Source organism: Lepidochelys olivacea (assembly GCF_965140295.1).
Source record: "Lepidochelys olivacea isolate rLepOli2 genome assembly, chromosome: 10".
NCBI lineage: Eukaryota > Metazoa > Chordata > Testudines > Cheloniidae > Lepidochelys > Lepidochelys olivacea.
This window is the reverse complement of record NC_140420.1, coordinates 38230283-38250034: the sequence shown is the minus strand read 5'-3', so window position 1 is coordinate 38250034 and position 19752 is coordinate 38230283. Positions and strand designations below refer to the sequence as shown.

The window sequence follows — 19752 nt, the reverse complement described above, 5'->3', positions numbered from 1 at the left end:
ACAGGCCCTCGTCCCAATTCACTGCTGTATTATGGTCACTTTGGGAAGGGATGTAGCCTAGGAGTTTGAATCACTGAATATTAGGGTTGGAAGAGACCTCAGGAGGTCACCTGCTCAAAAGAGGACCAACTAAATCACCACAGCCAGGGCTTTGTCAAGCCTGGCCTTAAAAACCTCTAAGGATAGAGGTTGCACCACCTCCCTAGGTAACCCATTCCAGTGCTTCATCACTTTCCTAGTGAAATCGTGTTTCTTAATATCCAACCTAGACCTCCGCCACTGCAACTTGAGACCATTGCTCCTTGTTTTGTCATCTGCCACCACTGAGAACAGCTGAACTCCATCCTGTTTGGAACCCGCCTAAGGGAGTTGAACATTGCTATCAAATCCCCCCTCACTCCTCTCTTCTGCAGACTAAATAACCCTAGTTCCCTCAGCCTCTCCTCGTACGTCATGTGCCCCAGCCCCCTAATCATTTTCGTTGACCTCTGCTGGACTCTCTCCAATTTGTCCACATCCCATCTGTAGTGGGGGGACCAAAACTGAACACAGAACTCCACGTGTGGCCTCACCAGAGCCGAATAGATGGGAATAATCACTTCCCTTGATCTGCTGGCAATGCTCTAATACAGCCCAATATGCTGTTGGCCTTCTTGGCAACAAAGGGGCACACTGCTGACTCATATCCAGCTTCTTGTTCACTGTAATTCCCAGGTCCTTTTCTGCAGAACTGCTGCTTAGCCAGTCGGTCCCCAGCCTGTAGCAGTGCATGGGATTCTCTCTTCCTTCCTAAGTGCAGGACTCTGCACTTGTCCTTGTTGAACCTCATCAGATTTCTTTTGGCCCAATCCTCCAATTTGTCTAGGTCACTCTGGACCATATCCCTACCCTCCAGAGTATCTACCTCTCCCCCTCAGCTTAGCATCGTCTGCGAACTTGCTGAGGGTACAATTCATCCCATCATCCAGATCATTAATAAAAATGTTGAACAAAACCAGTTCCAGGACCGACCCCTGGGGCACTCTGCTTGATACCGGCTGCCAGCTAGACAGTTGAGCCCGACAATCTAGCCAGCTTTCTATCCATCTTTTAGTCCATTCATCCACTGAGCTGTGGACTGGGATGTGGCACTCCAGGAGTTTTATTCCTGACACTGGCATGAACTCCCGTGGGGGCCTTGAGAAAGTCACACCACCTCTCTGCGTCTCAGTTCAGTCACTGATGACATTAACAGAGCAAGGTCAAGGTTCACCCTCACAGTCATGTGTTGCCATAGTCCCTTGGTAAGCCAGGACCCCAAGCACTCACCATCTCACCTGTCAAAGTTCTGAATCAGGGGGAAGAAGAAATGTCCAGCTAAAGAACTGAATTTGTTTGGGCCACAAGCCGGTTCCACTAGAGACTGACCCTGTCCAAAAGAGAAAAGAGGATTAGAGAGGAGAAACAGCCAGCCACAGTACGTGCCTCTGAAGGGGTTACATGACCTCACTCCTCGGTGCTGTCAGACCTCACCGCTGCCGAGAGGGGAAAGCACAGTAGTAGCATTTTTTAGCACTATAGTGTCTTTTGTTCCTCGCAGTGTCCTGAGATTGCCTCCGACTGGCATTTCCCAGCTGGGCCTACACTGGTTCAACACTGCATGCTTCAGTCAAATTCCCCAGAGTTGGCTTCCCCATTTCCAATTCCTCCTCATCCCCATCTCTGAGGAGTTCTACAGAGTCTTGGCCCAGTCCTGTGGTATGGGAGGTGGAAACTTGAGGGGAAGCAAAGCAACATGATAAGTGAAGCAAAGCACAAGATAAGTGAAGCTCAGAAGTGAGGTTTACCTCCCAGTACAGGAGGTAAAGGAGCTTTGGAAGTTAATCAACAACTTCTTTCCATGCAAGACAGAGGGAAGCTCTGGGGGTTAGAGATACAGAATGGAGGTGGTTGGCTCCCAGGATGGGACTGGAGGAAGGGGCTGAGAAATGAGTTGCAGAGCCACAGCCCCCTCACAACCTCCCACAGTAGGCAGAGGGCAGCTCTGTGGATTGGAAGCGCAGAATGGAGACTGGGAGCTCCCAATGTGAGACATGGAGTCCAAGGTATAGGGACAGTCTTCTTTCAACATGGGGCAGCAGTGGGGATGGGGGTGAGCGAGTGCTTCAAGGAGCTGGATACAGCCCCCTGCCAAGAAGGCACAGAAGACTGTGGAGTTTTTTTTTTTTAAACCAAGTTACCCAGCCTTTGATGATGATACACTGGTCCCTGGCCTGGATAATATGGAGGCAATTCTTGGAGTTAGCCCCACTGCAGCTCTCTCTGCTTTGTGGTATGAGGTGTTCCTGTATTTCCACTGTTGAGCATCCTGGCCTCACCTTCACCAAATGGCGTGTCTTGCTTTTGATCCTCTCATCCACAATCCTTCTCCAGTCCTGGGAGCTGTCACTGCCAGGGACGGTCTGGATGCATGGACTCTGGGCACTCCAGGGCTTATTTTTCCCAGAGGCCTGGGGCTGAGAGAGTTCCTGAGCGGCCAAAGCTAGGACCTAGATAAATGGAAAGAGGTTCCATTAGAAGACGATATTCCTTCTCCCTAACAAAGAGACTAAGAGCAACAGTCACCTGCACTGAGCTGGTGGGAGTAGGGCAGGAATGAAGAGAGGGGCAGGCACAAAAGAGCTCAAGTGAGGGTGGAAGGACTGACCCCACAAGTTTGAGGCAACTGAGTACCTCTGAGATGCCGCAGGGGATATTCAGCAGAGGAGCTTAGCTGTCCAGCCGGGAAAGCAGACAGCAGCTCCTTCTCTAGGTACAGTTAGTGAAGTGGGGTGTCAGCATGGGGAGGGTGACTGAAAAAGCACCAGTAGACTGAAAAAGCACCAGGATATTTTAGTACACTCCCTAAAAACCACTGACTGCTTCCAGACAAGTGGTCACCATCCTGGTCTCTTCTTTGCCATCTCCTCTCTCACCAGTTCCCATCACAATTGTACAGCATGTTAACCTCTGAAGGCAGGAAGTGACGAGCAGTAACTGATGTTAACATAACAGCTTCCCCCAGGCTGCTCCTATTTTGCCCCATTGTCCTTTTCAATCAGGAGTCAAGGGATTACCCCAGCTCTTCTCCCAGAGACAGGGGTCTCATGCAATGGGGACCCATGGATGGGAAGGTGAAAGAAGGGGAGGAGCTAGAGAATAAAGAGAAAAGAAGAGGTGAGTCACTTACATCCAGAATGTCCATGCGCTGACAGAGACTGTAGTTCAAGGAATAGAACTGGGAGGACAGATACTGCGCTACCTGCAACAAGTCAGGGAACAACGAGCATGAACCAATAACTGGGGAAGAAACCTGCTCCCCCACGGCTGGAGTTCTAGAGAGGAGAAATCCTAACTCCTGTTAGTAATAAACCAGGAAAATCCATAAATGGGGAGAGAAGAACCATCCGAGCAGGGGAAATTCAGGGACTCGCACTGCCACGCCCTCCCAAGAGGAAGCCAATACCAACCAACATGACTCTGCCATTCTACAGCACCTTCCACCAGGGGTCTCCAAGTGCTTTACAATCAGTAACTAATACAACCTTAGCACGTCTCAGAAGCAAAGACATCTCCTTTCACAGATGCGGAAACTGAGGCACAGAGAGGCTATGTGACTTGCCCAAGGCTAGCTAATTTGCCCTGAGACACATACACATTTCTTCATCACCTCTGGACACTTCCTATCAAGTCATTTCAGTGGTCTAAACCTCTCACCCAGAGTTTCCCTCTCAGCCACTAACCCTCGAACACATTGGCTCCAATCGTTCCAGTTCACGGCCCAGCTAATGAGGAGGCAGGACAGCTCTTCACACAAACTCAGCCTGCTCCATAATGGGTCATCCAGCCTACCATCATGGAAACTGCTTCTGCCATGCCAGCAAGAGACACCAGCTGCAATTGCTCAAATCCTTAAGCCTGTGCCTATTACGAGGAAGGAGAAGCACAGAGACTCACTGGTACTGGATCTGTGATGGTGACAGCCACTAGGGCTCTCTGACGGAGCTCCACAAAGCCCTCAATGTAGGTCTTTTCCTCCAGGTGCAGCAGTACTTTAGCCAACTCCATGCTCACCTGCACAAAATACAAAAGCAGAGAGGCCACCTTCTGGGCTGCAAGCTCTTCCCGCCCCTGAGGGTTTACAAAGGAAGATGCAGACACAAACTTCATTTTGGCTGCCTCTGAGAGAGGATTGGACATGAAGAGGCAGGGCCTGAGTATTAGACACAGCAGAGGACATGACAAGCCAGGGTGCCACTGAGGTAGGACTGCTCAAAGAAATGACTAACCTCTTGGTTGATGTCCATGCCCCTTTAAAACATGGCTTTTGGAAGAACCTTAGTGGCAAGGAATGGAGAAGACACCTTAGTAAAACCTACAGTGCAGTAAGTGATCCCTCTAGTGGCCAGCCCACACAACAGGATAAGAACCTATAACTGCTACTGTTACATCTCTTGTCAGTTGGTAGAGGCGCATGCTTTTGGCACTGGAAGACTCAAGTTCAGTCCCTGCAGATGACCCATGGTGAAGAGCCACTGCATCAGCAACCCCTTGTCCCAATTTCTCTCTGCCCACCCAGGCTCTGCATCTTGACTAGTCTGCCCCAAACATCTCTTGATGAGGAGCCAGAGAGAGTGGAACACAATGGGTCTGAAGAAAACATAAAAGACATTTTGTTGTCTTCTGATTTGCATTACTGCACCATCTCAGGCTTCAAAACTGCTCCACAGGCAGCTCTGCTCTCGCTGGACAAAGTGTGCCGCTTCCAATATCCTCCTCAACCCTAAGCTCACTGGTAGGCTCTACCTGTCTCCTGGTCTCCATTCCCACTGCAAAAGGAGTCCAAAAGAGACAAAAAGAGCCAGCTGCCATGCTGCTGCCTTCACCATGGTCTGTCCCAACTCCAGGACAAGTCAGCCTGGTCTGTCGCTCTTTATACGTTACCATCTTGCACTGCATTATGCCTAGCTTCCTTCTGAGGCCAAGATGGCAACCCTCTGACTAAAGCCTGTTGGAACAGCCCACGTGGCCTTACCTCTCTTGCAGTAGCTGAATTCCTTCGAATCAGACTCTCCAAAACCTTCATTGTAGCTTCCCACTTGTCCACGTCTTCAGATCCAGTTAGGACTAAAGATAAACAAAAACCAACCACTTCAGCTCTGCTGACCGGCTGTGAGAACGTTTTTACTAGAGAATCTCAGAGATATTCCCTCCCTTCCTGCTCTTCAAGAGAACGTTACAACCAAGGCCAGATGTAGAAATTCAGCATATGGTGTAAGAATCTGGATAGACAGGGAGATAGAGCAGGGGAAACTCAGGGGCATAAGAACTAACTGGTCTCTTCCATCAGGAAGAAAACACCAACTCAGCAGAAAGGTTAGACACTAGGAACTAAGCTGAGGTTACTTAGGCCTGGTCTACACTACAACGTTAGGTCGATGTAAGCTGCCTTGCATAAGCCTAGCTGTGCACGTGTCTATGCTTAAATTTGTCTCCCATCGACATAAGCTCTCCATTATGCCGATGTAGTGACTCCACCTCTCCAAGTGGCGTGGAGCCCTGGTCGATGTACTGAGGTCAACACAGCGTGAATGTAGACACCTATGAGTCCTCCAGCTGTTGTCCCAGAATATCCAACAGTGACCACTCCAGTCACAATTGTGAACTCCACTGCCCTAGGGGTCACGGAGTCCAGAAGTCCCATCACCCTTTAAAATCCCTGCAAACTTTTGAAATGCCTTTTCCAGACTGTCCATCTTGGGGAGCACACCTAGCAGTTCTCCACTGTTGACTGCAACTGCCTGGCTGGTCATGCTGGTTATATGTTGCAGACGCATGATGGCCTGGAGTCGATCTCCTGGGCCTGTGGAGAGAAGAGGCTACGCAATCACAGCTATGGACCAGCCACAGAAACATGGACATCTACGAACACATCGCGCTGGGGTTGCAGGAAAAGGGGTATGCCAGCGATCAGCAGCAGCACTGCGTGAAAGTGAAGGAACTGCAGCAGGGATATCAGAAACCCTGGGAGGCCAACAGTCAATCTGGTACTGAGCCGCAGACCTGATGCTTTTGCAAACAGCTGCATGACATACTTGGTGAAGACCCCACTGACATCCCGCACAGCACCGGGGATACCTCGGAGAAGCCTGAGTCACAGGCCGCTGCGTGAAAGGAGGAGGAGGAGGAGGATCATAGCATTGTAGGACTGGAAGGGACATTGAGAGGATGGGGACATGCAACGGGGGTGGTCCAGCTATGCTGAAAGTCAGGATCTGTTTGAGATTCCACCGCAATCCAGTCAGTCCCAGCAATCAAACATACGCAAGCCCGATGCCGGGAAAGGAACCTCAAGTAAGCATGTAAATTAATTTCCCATTACAATGATGGCACCCCCAACTTAGCAGGATATGGCTGTAACATTCCCCAGGGTGCAACCTGAACTGTTGTGTCCTCTTAGCTCTCTAGCCTGGGATGCCTTTTACATTGCTTTGCTAGTAAACAGCAAACTCCTACAGGCTCCGTTCACTCACAGCCCACCAGCATGCAAAAGTCACTCCCAGCTGAATACATAAATGATACGCCTTGCCATCCATGAATAGATACAGAGCAACACCCACATATCCCTCAATCCCAGCCTTGCCCCACAGAAATGTACATCTTGTACTGTTCAGCAGCCCACTGGAGGGTACAAGCTCATAAATTAGTCCATCATTCCAACAAAGGGTAATGAACATGCACCAGTCGTGCTGACCTGAGCTGAGATTTCCCAAACACTTCAATCACACACACTGGTTTAGATAAAACAGTAAAACAAGTTCATTAACTTGAGAAAGATAGATTACGTGATTTACAAGTGATAAGGCATAAAAGTCAGAATTGGTTAAAAAAGAAATAAAAAGATAAACATGTAAGCTAATTCCTAAACTAATGCAAGCTAATTCCCAAGGCTAGTAAGTTTAAAAGCAAAAAGATTTCTCTCACCAAAAAGTTTTCAACAGTCTGCACTGGCGGAAAACTTCCAGGCCAGTACCACTCCCCCCAGTTCAATGATGAAAGACAAAAGGACAAGTGGGGGCTGGAGGGGAAGAGAGGTACCTAGAGGCATTTTTCCCCCCTTATAAATCTGACCCTTTATACTGGAAAAGTCTTTGCTGGGTTATGGGGTCAGGCAGTTCTATGGCATAAGTGAGCTGCCAGTTATCTTTCAGGTGAATTGTAAATTTCGTATTCCCAACTCCCCTACTGGTGAATCTGTGATTAAGCATCAGAGGGGCAGCCATGTTAGTCTGTTTCCACAAAAACAACGAGGAGTCCGGTGGCACCTTAAAGACTAACAGATTTATTTGGGCATAAGCTTTCGTGGGTAAAAAACCCACTTCTTCAGACGCATGGAGTGAAAATTACAGATGCAGACATAAATATACTGACAAATGGAGAAGGGAGTTACCTTACAAGTGGAGAACCAGTGTTGACAAGGCCAGTTCAGTCACTGTGGATGTGGTCCAACTCCCAATAATTGATGAGGAGGTGTCAATACCAAGAGAGGAAAAATTGCTTTTGTAGTGAGCCAGCCACTCCCAGTCCCTATCCAAGCCCAAATTAATGGTGTTACATTTGCAAATGAAATGTAGCTCTGAAGTTTCTCTTTGAAAGTCTGTTTTTGAAGTTTTTTTGTTGAAAGATGGCTACTTTTAAATCTGCTATTGACTGTCCAGGGAGATGTAGGAGTTTAGATACTTTACTGTCCTTTTCCCTCTGTAGAGAAGTAAAATGTGTGTTGTAAATGGCTTGTCTCGTTTTTGTAAAGTCCAGCCACATGGAAGTTTGTGTGGAAGGTTGGTTTTGTATGAGAGTCTCCAGTTTTGAGAGCTCATTCTCGATCTTCTCCTGTTTGCTGTACAGGATGCTGATCAGGTGGTTCCTCAGTTTCTCTGAGAGCGTGTGGCACAATCTCTCACCATAATCAGTGTAGTATGTCGACTGCAATGGATTTTTTTACCTTCAGTCCATTTGGTATACTGTGCACAAGCTGAAATTGTGAACAAGCATCACTTGGCCCATAACCTCAGCCATACAGAACGCAACGCTGTCCACAGCCTCAGAAACAACTCTGACATTATAATCAAAGGGGCTTACAAAGGAGGTGCTGTAGTCATCATGAACAGGTCGGATTATGGATAGGAGGCTGCCAGGCAACTCTCCACCACCACATTTTACAGGCCACTATCCTCCGATCCCACTGGGGAGTACCAAAAGAAACTACACCATCTGCTCAAGAAACTCCCTGCTATAGCACAGGAACAAATCTACAGAGACACACCCCTAGAGCCCTAACCAGGGGTATTCTATCTGCTACCCAAGATCCAGGAACCTGGAAACCCTGGACGCCCCATCATCTCAGGCATTGGCACTCTTCTAGCAGGATTATCTGGCTATTTGGACTCTCTCCTCAGACCCTACGCTACCAGAACTCCTAGCTATCTTCGAGACACCACCGACTTCCTGAGGAAACTACAATGCATTGGTGATCTTCCCAAAAACACCATCCTAGCCACCATGGATGTAGAAGCTCTTTACACCAATATTCCACATGAGGATGGACTACAAGCTGTCAGGAACAGTATCCCTGATGAGGCCACAGCACACCTGGTGGTGGAGCTTTGTGACTTTGTCCTCACCCACAACCATTTCAGATTTGGGGACAACTTATATCTTCGAGTCAGTGACACTGCTATGGGTACCCACATGGCCCCACAGTATGCCAACATTTTTATGGCTGACTTAGAACAACTCTTCCTCAGCTCTCGTCCCTTAATGCCCCAACTCTACTTGTACTACATAGATGACATCTTCATCATATGGACCCACGGGAAGGAGGCCCTTAAAGAATTCCACCTGGATTTCAACAATTTCCACCCCACCATCAACCTCAGCCTGGACAGTCCACACAAGAGATACACTTCCTGGACACTACAGTGCAAATGAGTGATGGTCACATAAACACCACCCTATACCGGAAACCTACTGTGATAAATGGAGGGGGGAGGGGTAGCTTCCTTTTATGGACACCCAGCCAGCCAGTTAGCTATAAAGTCCCTCTTGGTTGCTGTTCTCTGCTTGCTTTACCTGTACAGGATTAACAAAGTTCCCCAGGTAAAGGAAAAGGAGTGGGCACCTGACCAAAAGAACCAATGGGAGGACTAGAACTTTTTTAAATGGGGGCGGGGGACTTCCCTTTGTTTTGTGTCTCTCCAGGAAAGAGGGGAAGATAGAGCAAAAGGAATGCTGTGTAAGGCTTGAACCTGAGGGAACTGGGGATGTTTAGTCTATGGAAGAGAAGAATGAGGGGGGATTTGATAGCAGCTTTCAACTACCTGAAAGGGGGTTCCAAAGAGGATGGATCTAGACTGTTCTCAGTGGTAGCAGATGACAGAACAAGGAGTAATGGTCTCAAGTTACAGTGGGGGAGATTTAGGTTGGGTATTAGGAAAAACTTTTTCACTAGAAGGGTGGTGAAACACTGGAATGCGTTACCTAGGGAGGTGGTGGAATCTCCTTCCTTAGAAGTTTTTAAGGTCAGGCTTGACAAAGCCCTGGCTGGGATGATTTAATTGGATCGGTCCTGCTTTGAGCAAGGGGTTGGACTAGATGACCTCCTGAGGTCCCTTCCAACCCTGATATTCTATGATTCTATGAACCAGGTATAAAAATTCATCCACCATACCTAGAAGAAATAATTTGAATAGGGAATGTTTAGTTAGATGCTATCAGGTTTATTTCTTATTTTGGCTTGTGGATCTCCTTTGTGCTAACCCCAGATGCTTTTGTTTGCTTGTAACCTTTAAGCTGAACCCCCAAGAAAGCTATTTTGGGTGCCTAATTTTTGTAATTGTTGCTCTTAAGATCTAGCAAAAAGCCTAAGTTCCAAATGTATTTTTTCCCTTTTTGTTTTTAATAAAGTTTATCTTTTTTAAGAACGGGATAGGATTTTTGGTGTCCTAAGAGGTTTGTGCATGTTTTTGATCAGTTGATAGCCACAGCTAATTTCCTTTGTTTTTTTTCTCAGCTATTCCCCGGAGGGGAGGTGAAAGGACTTGAGGGTACCCCACAGGGAGGTATTCCCAAGTGCTCCTTCCTGGGTTCAAAGGGGGTTTTTTGCATTTGGGTGGTGGCAGAGTTTACCAAGCCAAGCTCAGAGAGAAGCTGTAACCTTAGGAGTTTAATACAAACCTTAAGTGGCAAGTATTAATTTTTTAAATCCTTGCGGGCCCCCACTTCCTGCACTCAAGGTGCTGGAGTGGGGATTCAGCTTGACACCTACTGACCACTATACTTACCTACATGCCTCCAGCTTCCATCCAGGACACATCATACGATCCATGGTCTACAGCCAAGCCCTAGTTTACAACTGAATTTGCTCCAACCCCTCAGACAGAGACAAACACCTACAATATCTTTATCAAGCATTCTTAAAACTACAGTACCCACCTGGGGAAGTGAGGAAACAGACTGACAGAGCGAGACAGGTATCCAGAAGTCACCTACTACAGGACAGGCCCAAAAAGGAAAACAAAAGAACACCACTGGCTATCACGTACAGCCCCCAGCTAAAACCTCTCCAGAACATCATCAACGATCTACAACCTATCCTGGAAAACGATCCCTCACTCTCACAGACCTTGGGAGGCAGGCCAGTCCTCGCTTACAGACAGCCCCCAACCTCAAGCAAATACTCACCAGCAACTACACACCACACCATAGAAACACTAACCCAGGAACCAATCCCTGTAACAAACCCCGTTGCCTACTTTGTCCCCATATCTACTCTAACACCACCATCAGAGGACCCAACCACATGAGCCACACCATCAGGGGCTCATTCACCTGCACATCTACTAATGTGATATGTGCCATCACATGCCAGCAATGCCCCCCTGCCATGTACATTGACCAAACCGGACAGTCCCTAGGTAAAAGAATAAATGGACACAAATCAGACATCACAAATGGTAACATACAAAAGCCAGTAGGAGAACACTTCATTCTCCCTGGACATTCAGTAACAGATTTAAAAGTAGCCATCCTTCAACAAAAAAAACTTCAGAAACAGACTTCAAAGAGAAACTGCAGTGCTACAATTCATTTGCAAATTTAACACCATTAATTTGGGCTTGAATAGGGACTGGGAGTGGCTGGCTCACTACAAAAGCGATTTTCCCTCTCTTGGTATTGACTCCTCCTCCTCAATTACTGGGAGTTGGACCACATCCACCGTGACTGAACTGGCCTTGTTAACACTGGTTCTGCACTTGTAAGGTAACTCTCTTCTCTTCATTTGTCAGTATATTTATGCCTGCATCTGTAATTTTCATTCCATACATCTGAAGCTTATGCCCAAATGTTAGTCTTTACTGTCTTTAAGGTGCCACCTGACTCCTTGTTGTTTTTGTGATTAAGCAGTAATGGCTCTTTAGCACCTTGCTGGAGTGCAAGTGTGTCTTTGTCTCTGAAAGATGAATTTGAGACTGCTTTTCTAATATTGTAACATGTTACAGTAAAGGTCTCATACCTTTATATGCAAAATTGCTACACATTTTACCAGGATAATAATATTCAGTAGATTATGAGTTTTTAAATGATACCTCACAAGGCATACTTTGTACAAAATATATCATAATCATATTAAAGTGGTGAACATGGGGTACAGGGTGTCGCAACTTTTCATTAAATTTACTCGTACTAGAAGAGGTAGTGGTACAGCAAAGAGAGGTTGAGCTGTTACCTGCTTGCCATTTCCCTGTAGTGTTAGGTCGGGGCACAGGCATGAAGAGCAGTTTATGTGTACAGGGATGTCCCTGGAATCCTCCCAAGAGATCTTAGTGAAATTTCCATGGAGGTTCTCTGCAATCCTCTGCCGAAAGTTTTTAGCAAGGGCTGCCTTATTTCTTCCTCTACAGTGGGACACTTTCCCATGCCAGTCAGTGATCACTGCAGCAGGCACCATTGCAATAAACAGGCTAGCAGCATGAGAGCCCTGGTGGCTCCAGGACACTAGAGGCAGCTGTGCTCTCTGTGCCTGTGTTTCCCCAGGAGTGACAGATCTGCTAAAATCACCCCTGTCTGTGAAAAATGGTGCAAGTTGTGATACTTCACCCCATATTATTCATAGGGATATTATTATTATATGATTATGGAATAATTATGATACGTGTCCCATCTTGTACAAAATGCAAGGGGACATTGGAAAAGTTATGATTTGCTGAATATGTTTATCCTATTTGTGTGCATGTACCATTTTTGTATCTGGACTTATGAATAGTGACTATGTATCTGTATTTCACATATAGTCAAACCAGGGTGACATCCACTAGGCAAGATGCTTCTGTCTAAATAGCTGGTTGTAAAGGGCCCATTAACTGTAATGGCCCATTAGGTAAAACAATAGGCCTTAGAAGAAGCTTATCATAGAATATCAGGGTTGGAAGGGACCTCAGGAGGTCATCTAGTCCAACCCCCTGCTCAAAGCAGGACCAATCCCCAATTTTTGCCCCAGATCCCAAATGGCCCCCTCAAGGATTGAACTCACAACCCTGGGTTTAGCAGGCCAATGCTCAAACCACTGAGTTATTCCCCTCCCCCCCTGAGCTATCCCTCCCCCGCACCTTGTGAGCAATGGCTGCTATGACTCTGCAAGGGCATGTGACCAGCCCACATGATGCTGATATGGGTTTCTCCCAAGCAGCGCAGACAATCTGCGTGCAGGTCACTCCTTGGCACGCAGCGCCTACAAAAGCCGCACGACTTAAAGTCTGGGGCGCAGGGCATGCCCTGGCCCGGGCTCAATGACCAACTAAATTAACTGAATTAGCTAACTAATTACATGTACTACTGAACAAACCAAGAGTTCTGGTGACGAGCTGCAGCAAAGCTGGAGCTGAGCAGTTCCGACGCACCTTCACTGGCGGCAAGAAGGAACTGAGAGTGGGGGAAGCGCAGACCCCTCATACCACGCCAGGCAGGTGCCGCGGGGGGCCCTCCCCCGTGTACGGGTACTGCTAGGGGAAAAATTTCCGGCACCAGTGCACATGAGGAGCACACACACCTATTGTAGAATACACATGAGCAATCACTCGAAGAAGAACTAACAATTCAAACCTGGAACACCAATTTCCGATGTACCACAACTTTGAGTCAACTCACAAAAACTAGCCTGTACCAGGAACCACCCCAGAACAGAGTAAGAGATGAGCATTTCCAAGTGAAGATTCAATAGACTCTACCCAGAATCTCCTACCTTCAATACAGTCTCGGATATAGACAGGAGCTTTCATCTTCTTCAGCTCTTTATCCTGGGACATGTCATGAGGGATGAGGTCATCATCGCTGTGAAAGAAGCATAGGCATGAATTAGTTCATGTGGATTCGACCATGTCACCTTCTCCTCCTTCATGCTAAACGGACAGGACACATTCTCCTCCCTCCTCACCTTTCCATCCTTACACCAAACAGAGGTTGCTCGAAACCCCAACCTACAAGGATCCAGCGGAAGCATTGGTGACCAAGTGTTGAGGACGGTGAGATGGACAGAGCTCTGCAAATCCGTGAATATTCATGGACCTTTCCTGCACATAGTGGAGCGGATGCGGATACAACCGCGCAGGGCTCTAAAGATCTAATACTCCTTAACTGCTGTGCTGATGGGCAGGGAGGCATGTAAAATAGGTAAACCCTTTCCTGCACTTCCCTAAACACATCAACCAGTGGAGCTCAGCAGCTAATGCAAAGCAGAAACAATGTTACTGTAACAAGGGAGAAACTGGTCAGGAAGAAGCCCTGCCTCTGTCACCAGTGGTGCCTGGCCTGCGTTGTCCAGCTCGGGCAGCCCAGTGGCAGCCAGTGGCTGGACAGCAGGCTGGAGTCGGGGCTGACCAGCACCCATTTGCCATGCCGTTTCCCATACAGCGGCTCTGGCCCCACAGGGAAGGCCAGCATCCCCACCGTGGCCTGGCCCGGCAGCACTGACTGTGCTCTCGGCCCACTGGCTCCCGGGCAGCAGGGCCCTCCCCCGGCCATGGGGATTGGAGCAAGCAAGCGGGGCCCCAGCACCCCACCCCTCCATTGCTGCTTCCGGGTGCTGTCGCTCACGAGCCCGGGAGCAGCATGCGATGTGACACCCCTTCCCCGCCCCCACCAACCCCCTGCGCTGCCCCTTCTCCTCGAGACCCAGCCCCCATGCCACCCCTTACCCCCAGTCCCTGCCCTCACACTGCCTCTTCCCTGCAAGACCCCATTCCTCCACTTGCTCATCTCTGGCTTCCTCCCAGCCGCCCCTCCCTAGCCCTTTTGTGAGACAGCTTGCTGCTGTGGGTATGGATTGCGGATAGAAGTAAAAGCCTGCTAGCGGATTGCAGGTTGATCCTGGCAGATGCAGATCCACATTTTTGTATCGTATCATAGAATCATAGTATTCACATGGTCCGTCTAGCCCAGTATCCTGTCTTCTGACAGCGGCCAATGCCAGATGCTTCAGAGAGAATGAATATGGGAAGATTCTATATGCAGCATGACCACTGAGTCTTCGGTAAGTCACTCCCCCAAATTGTGCCTCAGTTTCCCCCATTTATATTCACTGACATCAGACAAGTGTTTGGGAGGTTTAATTTGTTTAATATTTGTAGTGTGCTTTCAAATCGCCCTATTTCCCTTGCTCTCAAACCAGCTGCCCTCAGTGATGGAGATCAGCACTATGCTCATCAGGTTCAGGGGAATATTTGGTCATTGAAAAAACCTTTTTAAACACCCTTGTGAAGCCTTTTCAGGGAAGGCTTTGATAATTGGAAGCCCCACCAATGAGCTAGGCTTTAACACTCTTGCACTACAGGCAGCAGAGATAGTTACAGAACAAGGCTAAGGAGCATGAAGTCACTGTGAAACTTAGTTCCTCTTCAGTGCCCACAATTTAACAGCACCCTCCTCTTAGAGCAGTTCATGGACTCTCCTCACTCAGAATGGAGCCAATTCCATGCCAGATAAAACACCTCACTATTTTCCCTCTATTTTCTTAGTGAAAGAAAATGAAGGTGTACACTTTAGAGGAGACTTGAACAGAGTCTGTGAAGACAGCTTACCAAGCATATGCACCCTGATTTGGGCGGGCTGTCAGAACAATTTTATCCACTAAGATTCTAGGCTCCCATTCAGCTCCACAGCTTATTATGAACTGGCCAAAATAATAAATATACAGGACCAATATAGCAGCTTCCGTGGAAGGTTCTCAAGCACGTTACAAAGATGCAGTCACTGACTCTCACAACACCCTTGTGAAGTAGACAAACCCCAGTAGACAGAGACAGCCAGAAGGGCAAATGGCTACAGATCTCAACTAGCCAAAACAGGCAAATGCTTCAGCTAGAGAGCAACTCCCCGACCCAACAATCTACAAGACTCAAGTAGCAAATATATTACCACCATATATGATAGACTAGAACATGTCCACTAATAAAATGGGCAGCCTGATAAACAAACATATAAGGTCTGAAGGATGCAGTGGAATCAGGACAATCTGCAGGGCAATGGGTGTCTAAACAAGTTAAGTGAAACAAACACAAATAGCAAAAACAACAACACAGGCAGCAAAACTACAAAGTAAACCCATATCCTGGAATGCTGATCCGCACTTAGAGCCCTGCCAGAGGCCTGTCTAGAAATGTCAGGTCCAGGTCAGAAAACAACCAGGCCCACTCAGGCTTGGGTCAGCTCTCCTTCTCTGGCCCATGGGGTGGGCACTGTGGTCACTTACATACCCACTATGGCAGTGCATGGAGCTGTTGCACACAACTCCCACTGGGGCGACATTACAGGTTTGGGGAGAATGGCTGGGTTGGGCTGGAAAACAACTTGGGCTCCTTGGGCTTGGGTCCGATTTGGGTGTAAAAATTAGGCACGAGCACACCTGTATCTGCAATTACCCTTTACACACAGCCTGGTTTGCTCCCCAGTTCAGATTGTGGAGTACAGCCTCTCTCTCACAGTCAGCTTTCAAGGACCTGTCATTTACTTTCTACCTCAAATCAGCTTTTTGCTTAGTAGTTTAGTTCTTGCACATACCTGTCGAGCTCCAAGTCAGATCCGTCCTCTGGCACTGCGGGGGCTACTGGGTATGGGTTCCCACTTGGTTTTGACACAGCTTTTGGTGTAACAGATGAAATGTCACTCCTGCTTTTGGCAATGAAAAAGTGTCAAAGGCATAAAGTAACAAGGATCTTAAAAATCCATGATCACAAGTAGGAGACTAGATTTTCCAAGGTAACGCTCCCAATCCACACACCCACACCATCTACTGTAGGCATTGGAATCTCATTTCAGTGTGGGTTCACTTAGGATGGTCCAGCTAAGAGGAGAAAAGGCTAGAGTAGCTGTACAGGTGTGGGGAGACCTCATCATGATGGGGGGGGGAGTGGAGATGGCAGACAGCATGAGCTAATTCCCTAGTCTATCACCTGAGCTTGTTTTAGTTCCTAACAAAGATTAAGACTGTGCTAATTGACAGAACCCAAAACATTCTGGGTAAGGGCAGACACACAGTCATCTCAGGGCACAGGAAGCATTGGCCTGTGTATTCTTAAGAGCTATGAAAACCATGAACAAATCAGGAGGCACCATTCAGTAGTGGTTAATATACAAGACAGAGTCAGGACATCTGAGCTCTTCACACAGCTCTAACAGCAATTTGCCATGTAGCCTTGGGCATATCACTTTCACCTCTCCACTTCTCAGTCACTATTTCTACCTCATAGTAGCATTGGGAAGCATCACTCACTGACCTCTGTAAAATGCTTTGAGATCTTCAGACAGCAAATGCCATGGAAGGTCAGAGTACAGACATAAGTTAATGCTATATTTCAGTTAGCAATGGACAGGCTGTCGACACATAGCTCCCAGTCTACTCTGAGGTACCCAAAGATTCCCCAGACCATTTGGGTCATTTCAGGGGCACACAGAATTACAAGAATCCCAAGGAAATGCAGCCATCTGACACAATTCTAAAACATGCTTCCATTTGACCTCTGAACTAGAAACATGCTGGCTGCAGAGAGATAACCAACTGTAATGCAGAGCACGGTGAAGATTACAGCAATTTACACCTTAGTGGATTCTAACAAATATAGACTTCCTGCCTGCAGAGCTGGGATTGTCCGTCTGGAGTTTACCATCCACCAATGTGGAAGGATTATTGTGTCAGAGGTAGGCCCTGACCTTATAACCTTTACTAAGAGTGATTTGCCTGGTATCGGTGCTCACAAATTTTCACACTAGGCAGATATATGGCTATGAGTGGCAATCTCACCCAGCATTTGGCATGTCAGTGACAGGGAGTTGTTGTGGTGCTGTCTGCTTCAGGAGAGACTTTAGCTCTCTGGTCTCATCATCATCTTCATACTAGACATGCAAAATAGAAGTTACTGTATGCAGAGGAGGCTTTTATGTGGATTAAATACAATAAATCTGCAGCAGTTGAAGGCTATGGGAGCTCAGCACCTCTCAGAATTAGGCCTTACTTTTTAAACAGTGAATGATAAATGCATGTGGAGATTTGCAATCTCAGCCATATGCACCTTTCACACTGGACTCAGGATATACAAGTTATTGCTTGGTCAGACTTGGTCTCAGGGTTATTTATAATCTATAAAGCATTTAACAAACCTGAAGTCACAATGCAGCACTACAGCTGATGCTGTGCAAACAACACTTAGCTTTGTGGCTTAATTCCCATTGAAATGAATGGGAATTGTGTGACTAAATTCCCTACTCAGTCTTGAAAAATCACAACCACCAATGACTTTACACACACCCCTCCTTTTTTTTTTTCCTTTTTTAGATTCATAGATATTAAGGTCAGAAGAGACCATTATGATCATCTAGTCTGACCTCCTGCACAATGCAGGCCACAGAATCTCACCCACCCACTCCTGTGATAAACCTCTCACCTATGTCTGAGCTATTGAAGTCCTCAAATCGTGGTTTAAAGACTTCAAGGAGCAGAGAATCCTCCAGCAAATGACCCGTGCCCCATGCTACAGAGGCAGGCGAAAAACCTCCAGGACCTCTTCCAATCTGCCCTGGAGGAAAATTCCTTCCCGACCCCAAATATGGCGATCAGCTAAACCCTGAGCACATGGGCAAGATTCACCAGCCAGATACCCAGGAAAGAATTCTCTGTAGTAACTCAGATCCCACCCCATCTAACATCCCATCACAGGCCACTGGGCTTATTTACTATGACTATTTAAAGATCAATTAATTGCCAAAATTATGTAATCCCATCATACCATCTCCTCCATAAACTTATTGAGTTTAATCTTAAAGCCAGATAGGTCTCTTGCCCCCACTGCTTCCCTTGGAAGGCTATTCCAAAACTTCACTCCTCTGATGGTTAGAAACCTTCATCTAATTTCAAGTCTCAACTTCCCTTCTGGATGTTCATCCCAGTTTTAGGACTCTAATCAACTCCCACTGAAGGGGATTTCAATGGGATACCACCCATTGATCAAGTGCTGCATGATATGGAAATCTAGCAGTAGTTTTAATTTTGGAGCTGGCCATCCTAAAAACCCTGTTGTCATGTCAGAGTTCTCTTGGACTCTGCCTCACTGTGACCAAATCCTCCTGAGGTGTGTGCTCTCTCTCTCTCACCACACCCCCATGCACCTCTCACCTTGCACCTGCCCACATCTTCTATGCTGCCTTTGCATCTTTTCAATGCAATTCCATTTTGCAAACTGATATCCCCTCATTCTGAGGGGTATTGGTGCTCCTCTTTCCTTCCAGAGAATAGGGGTCAGCAATGACAGCAGCAACACAACCATCTGCTTTAAAGGGGACATTTCTCCCCATCCCTGCACAACAGAGACAGACATCACTATAGTCTCACCTGGAATTTCAGACTGGGCCCATATGCAGTTATTCTGGCACTGATGCTTTCTGCCACGATCATTCCCAGACGCCGAACCCGTGGCAAGTTGCTGTCCAGGTGGCATTTCATCCCTCCCATCATGCTGGTGAGAAGCTCTGAAAGAACAAGCAGCACATGGCAGAGTGAACACAGCATCCCTGGCTATGGCAGCTCCCCGATAGCACACCCAGCTGAGAGCCCAAATCTTTAGCTACACAGCTCCAACTACAGGCAGAAAGACAGACAAAGGGTCAGGGGTGGAGGCTGACACAGATTCTATACAGCAATTCTCTTTCTGCAGAGTTGTTTTCTTTCCCCATCATGTCAGGAAGGCATGCAGCAGGGCTAGGTTTTGAAGCCAAAACACAATGGTACAAACATCACACATCCCAGAACATTTGTTTTAATAAAACAGTTTCCCAAAATACCAAAAAAGAGTGTTAGGCCAAGTTAATCCCAGGCATAAATTCAATGGCTTCAAAACTGCTGTGACAGATGAAATGGGCTGACTGTGTTATTATGGAAATTGCATCCATTTCGATCGGTGCAGCAACCTGGAACTCACACAGGGAGGATTATTTTTCACCATGTGCCTGAGCTATGACAGGTAATTAATTTCTGAACCCATTGTTCAGAGTGGCAGCTGTCTTTCATCTCTCCAGATAGATTCTGACTGCTGACAGGTTTACCATTATTCACCAATAAAAGCGGACATCTCTCTAACATCAGCCAGTGAAAAATCTGATCATTCATTAACACACCATAGTTAGTATCTATAC

At 47.2% G+C, this 19752-nt stretch overlaps 1 protein-coding gene across 7 annotated transcripts in view; it reads right to left on the bottom strand.

Annotated features, from left to right (window-relative positions):
* The window catches only part of TELO2 (telomere maintenance 2), a 45918-nt gene that overhangs the window by 8507 nt on the left and 17659 nt on the right, over positions 1-19752 (bottom strand). For 6 of the 7 annotated variants that reach the window (XR_014713444.1, XM_084642126.1, XM_084642130.1 and 3 more), the window contains 9 exons: positions 18953-19089; positions 17369-17460; positions 16129-16239; positions 13316-13404; positions 5054-5145; positions 3976-4092; positions 3209-3280; positions 2358-2528; positions 1317-1408 (listed from right to left, as the gene is read on the bottom strand). Coding sequence is in view for 6 of the 7 variants with exons in the window: in XM_084642126.1 (XP_084498252.1) it covers positions 1317-1408; positions 2358-2528; positions 3209-3280; positions 3976-4092; positions 5054-5145; positions 13316-13404; positions 16129-16239; positions 17369-17460; positions 18953-19089 (973 nt within the window). In the remaining variant the exon portion in view is untranslated. The remainder of the gene's footprint in view (positions 1-1316; positions 1409-2357; positions 2529-3208; positions 3281-3975; positions 4093-5053; positions 5146-13315; positions 13405-16128; positions 16240-17368; positions 17461-18952; positions 19090-19752) is intronic. The other variant, XM_084642128.1, reaches the window with a different exon arrangement.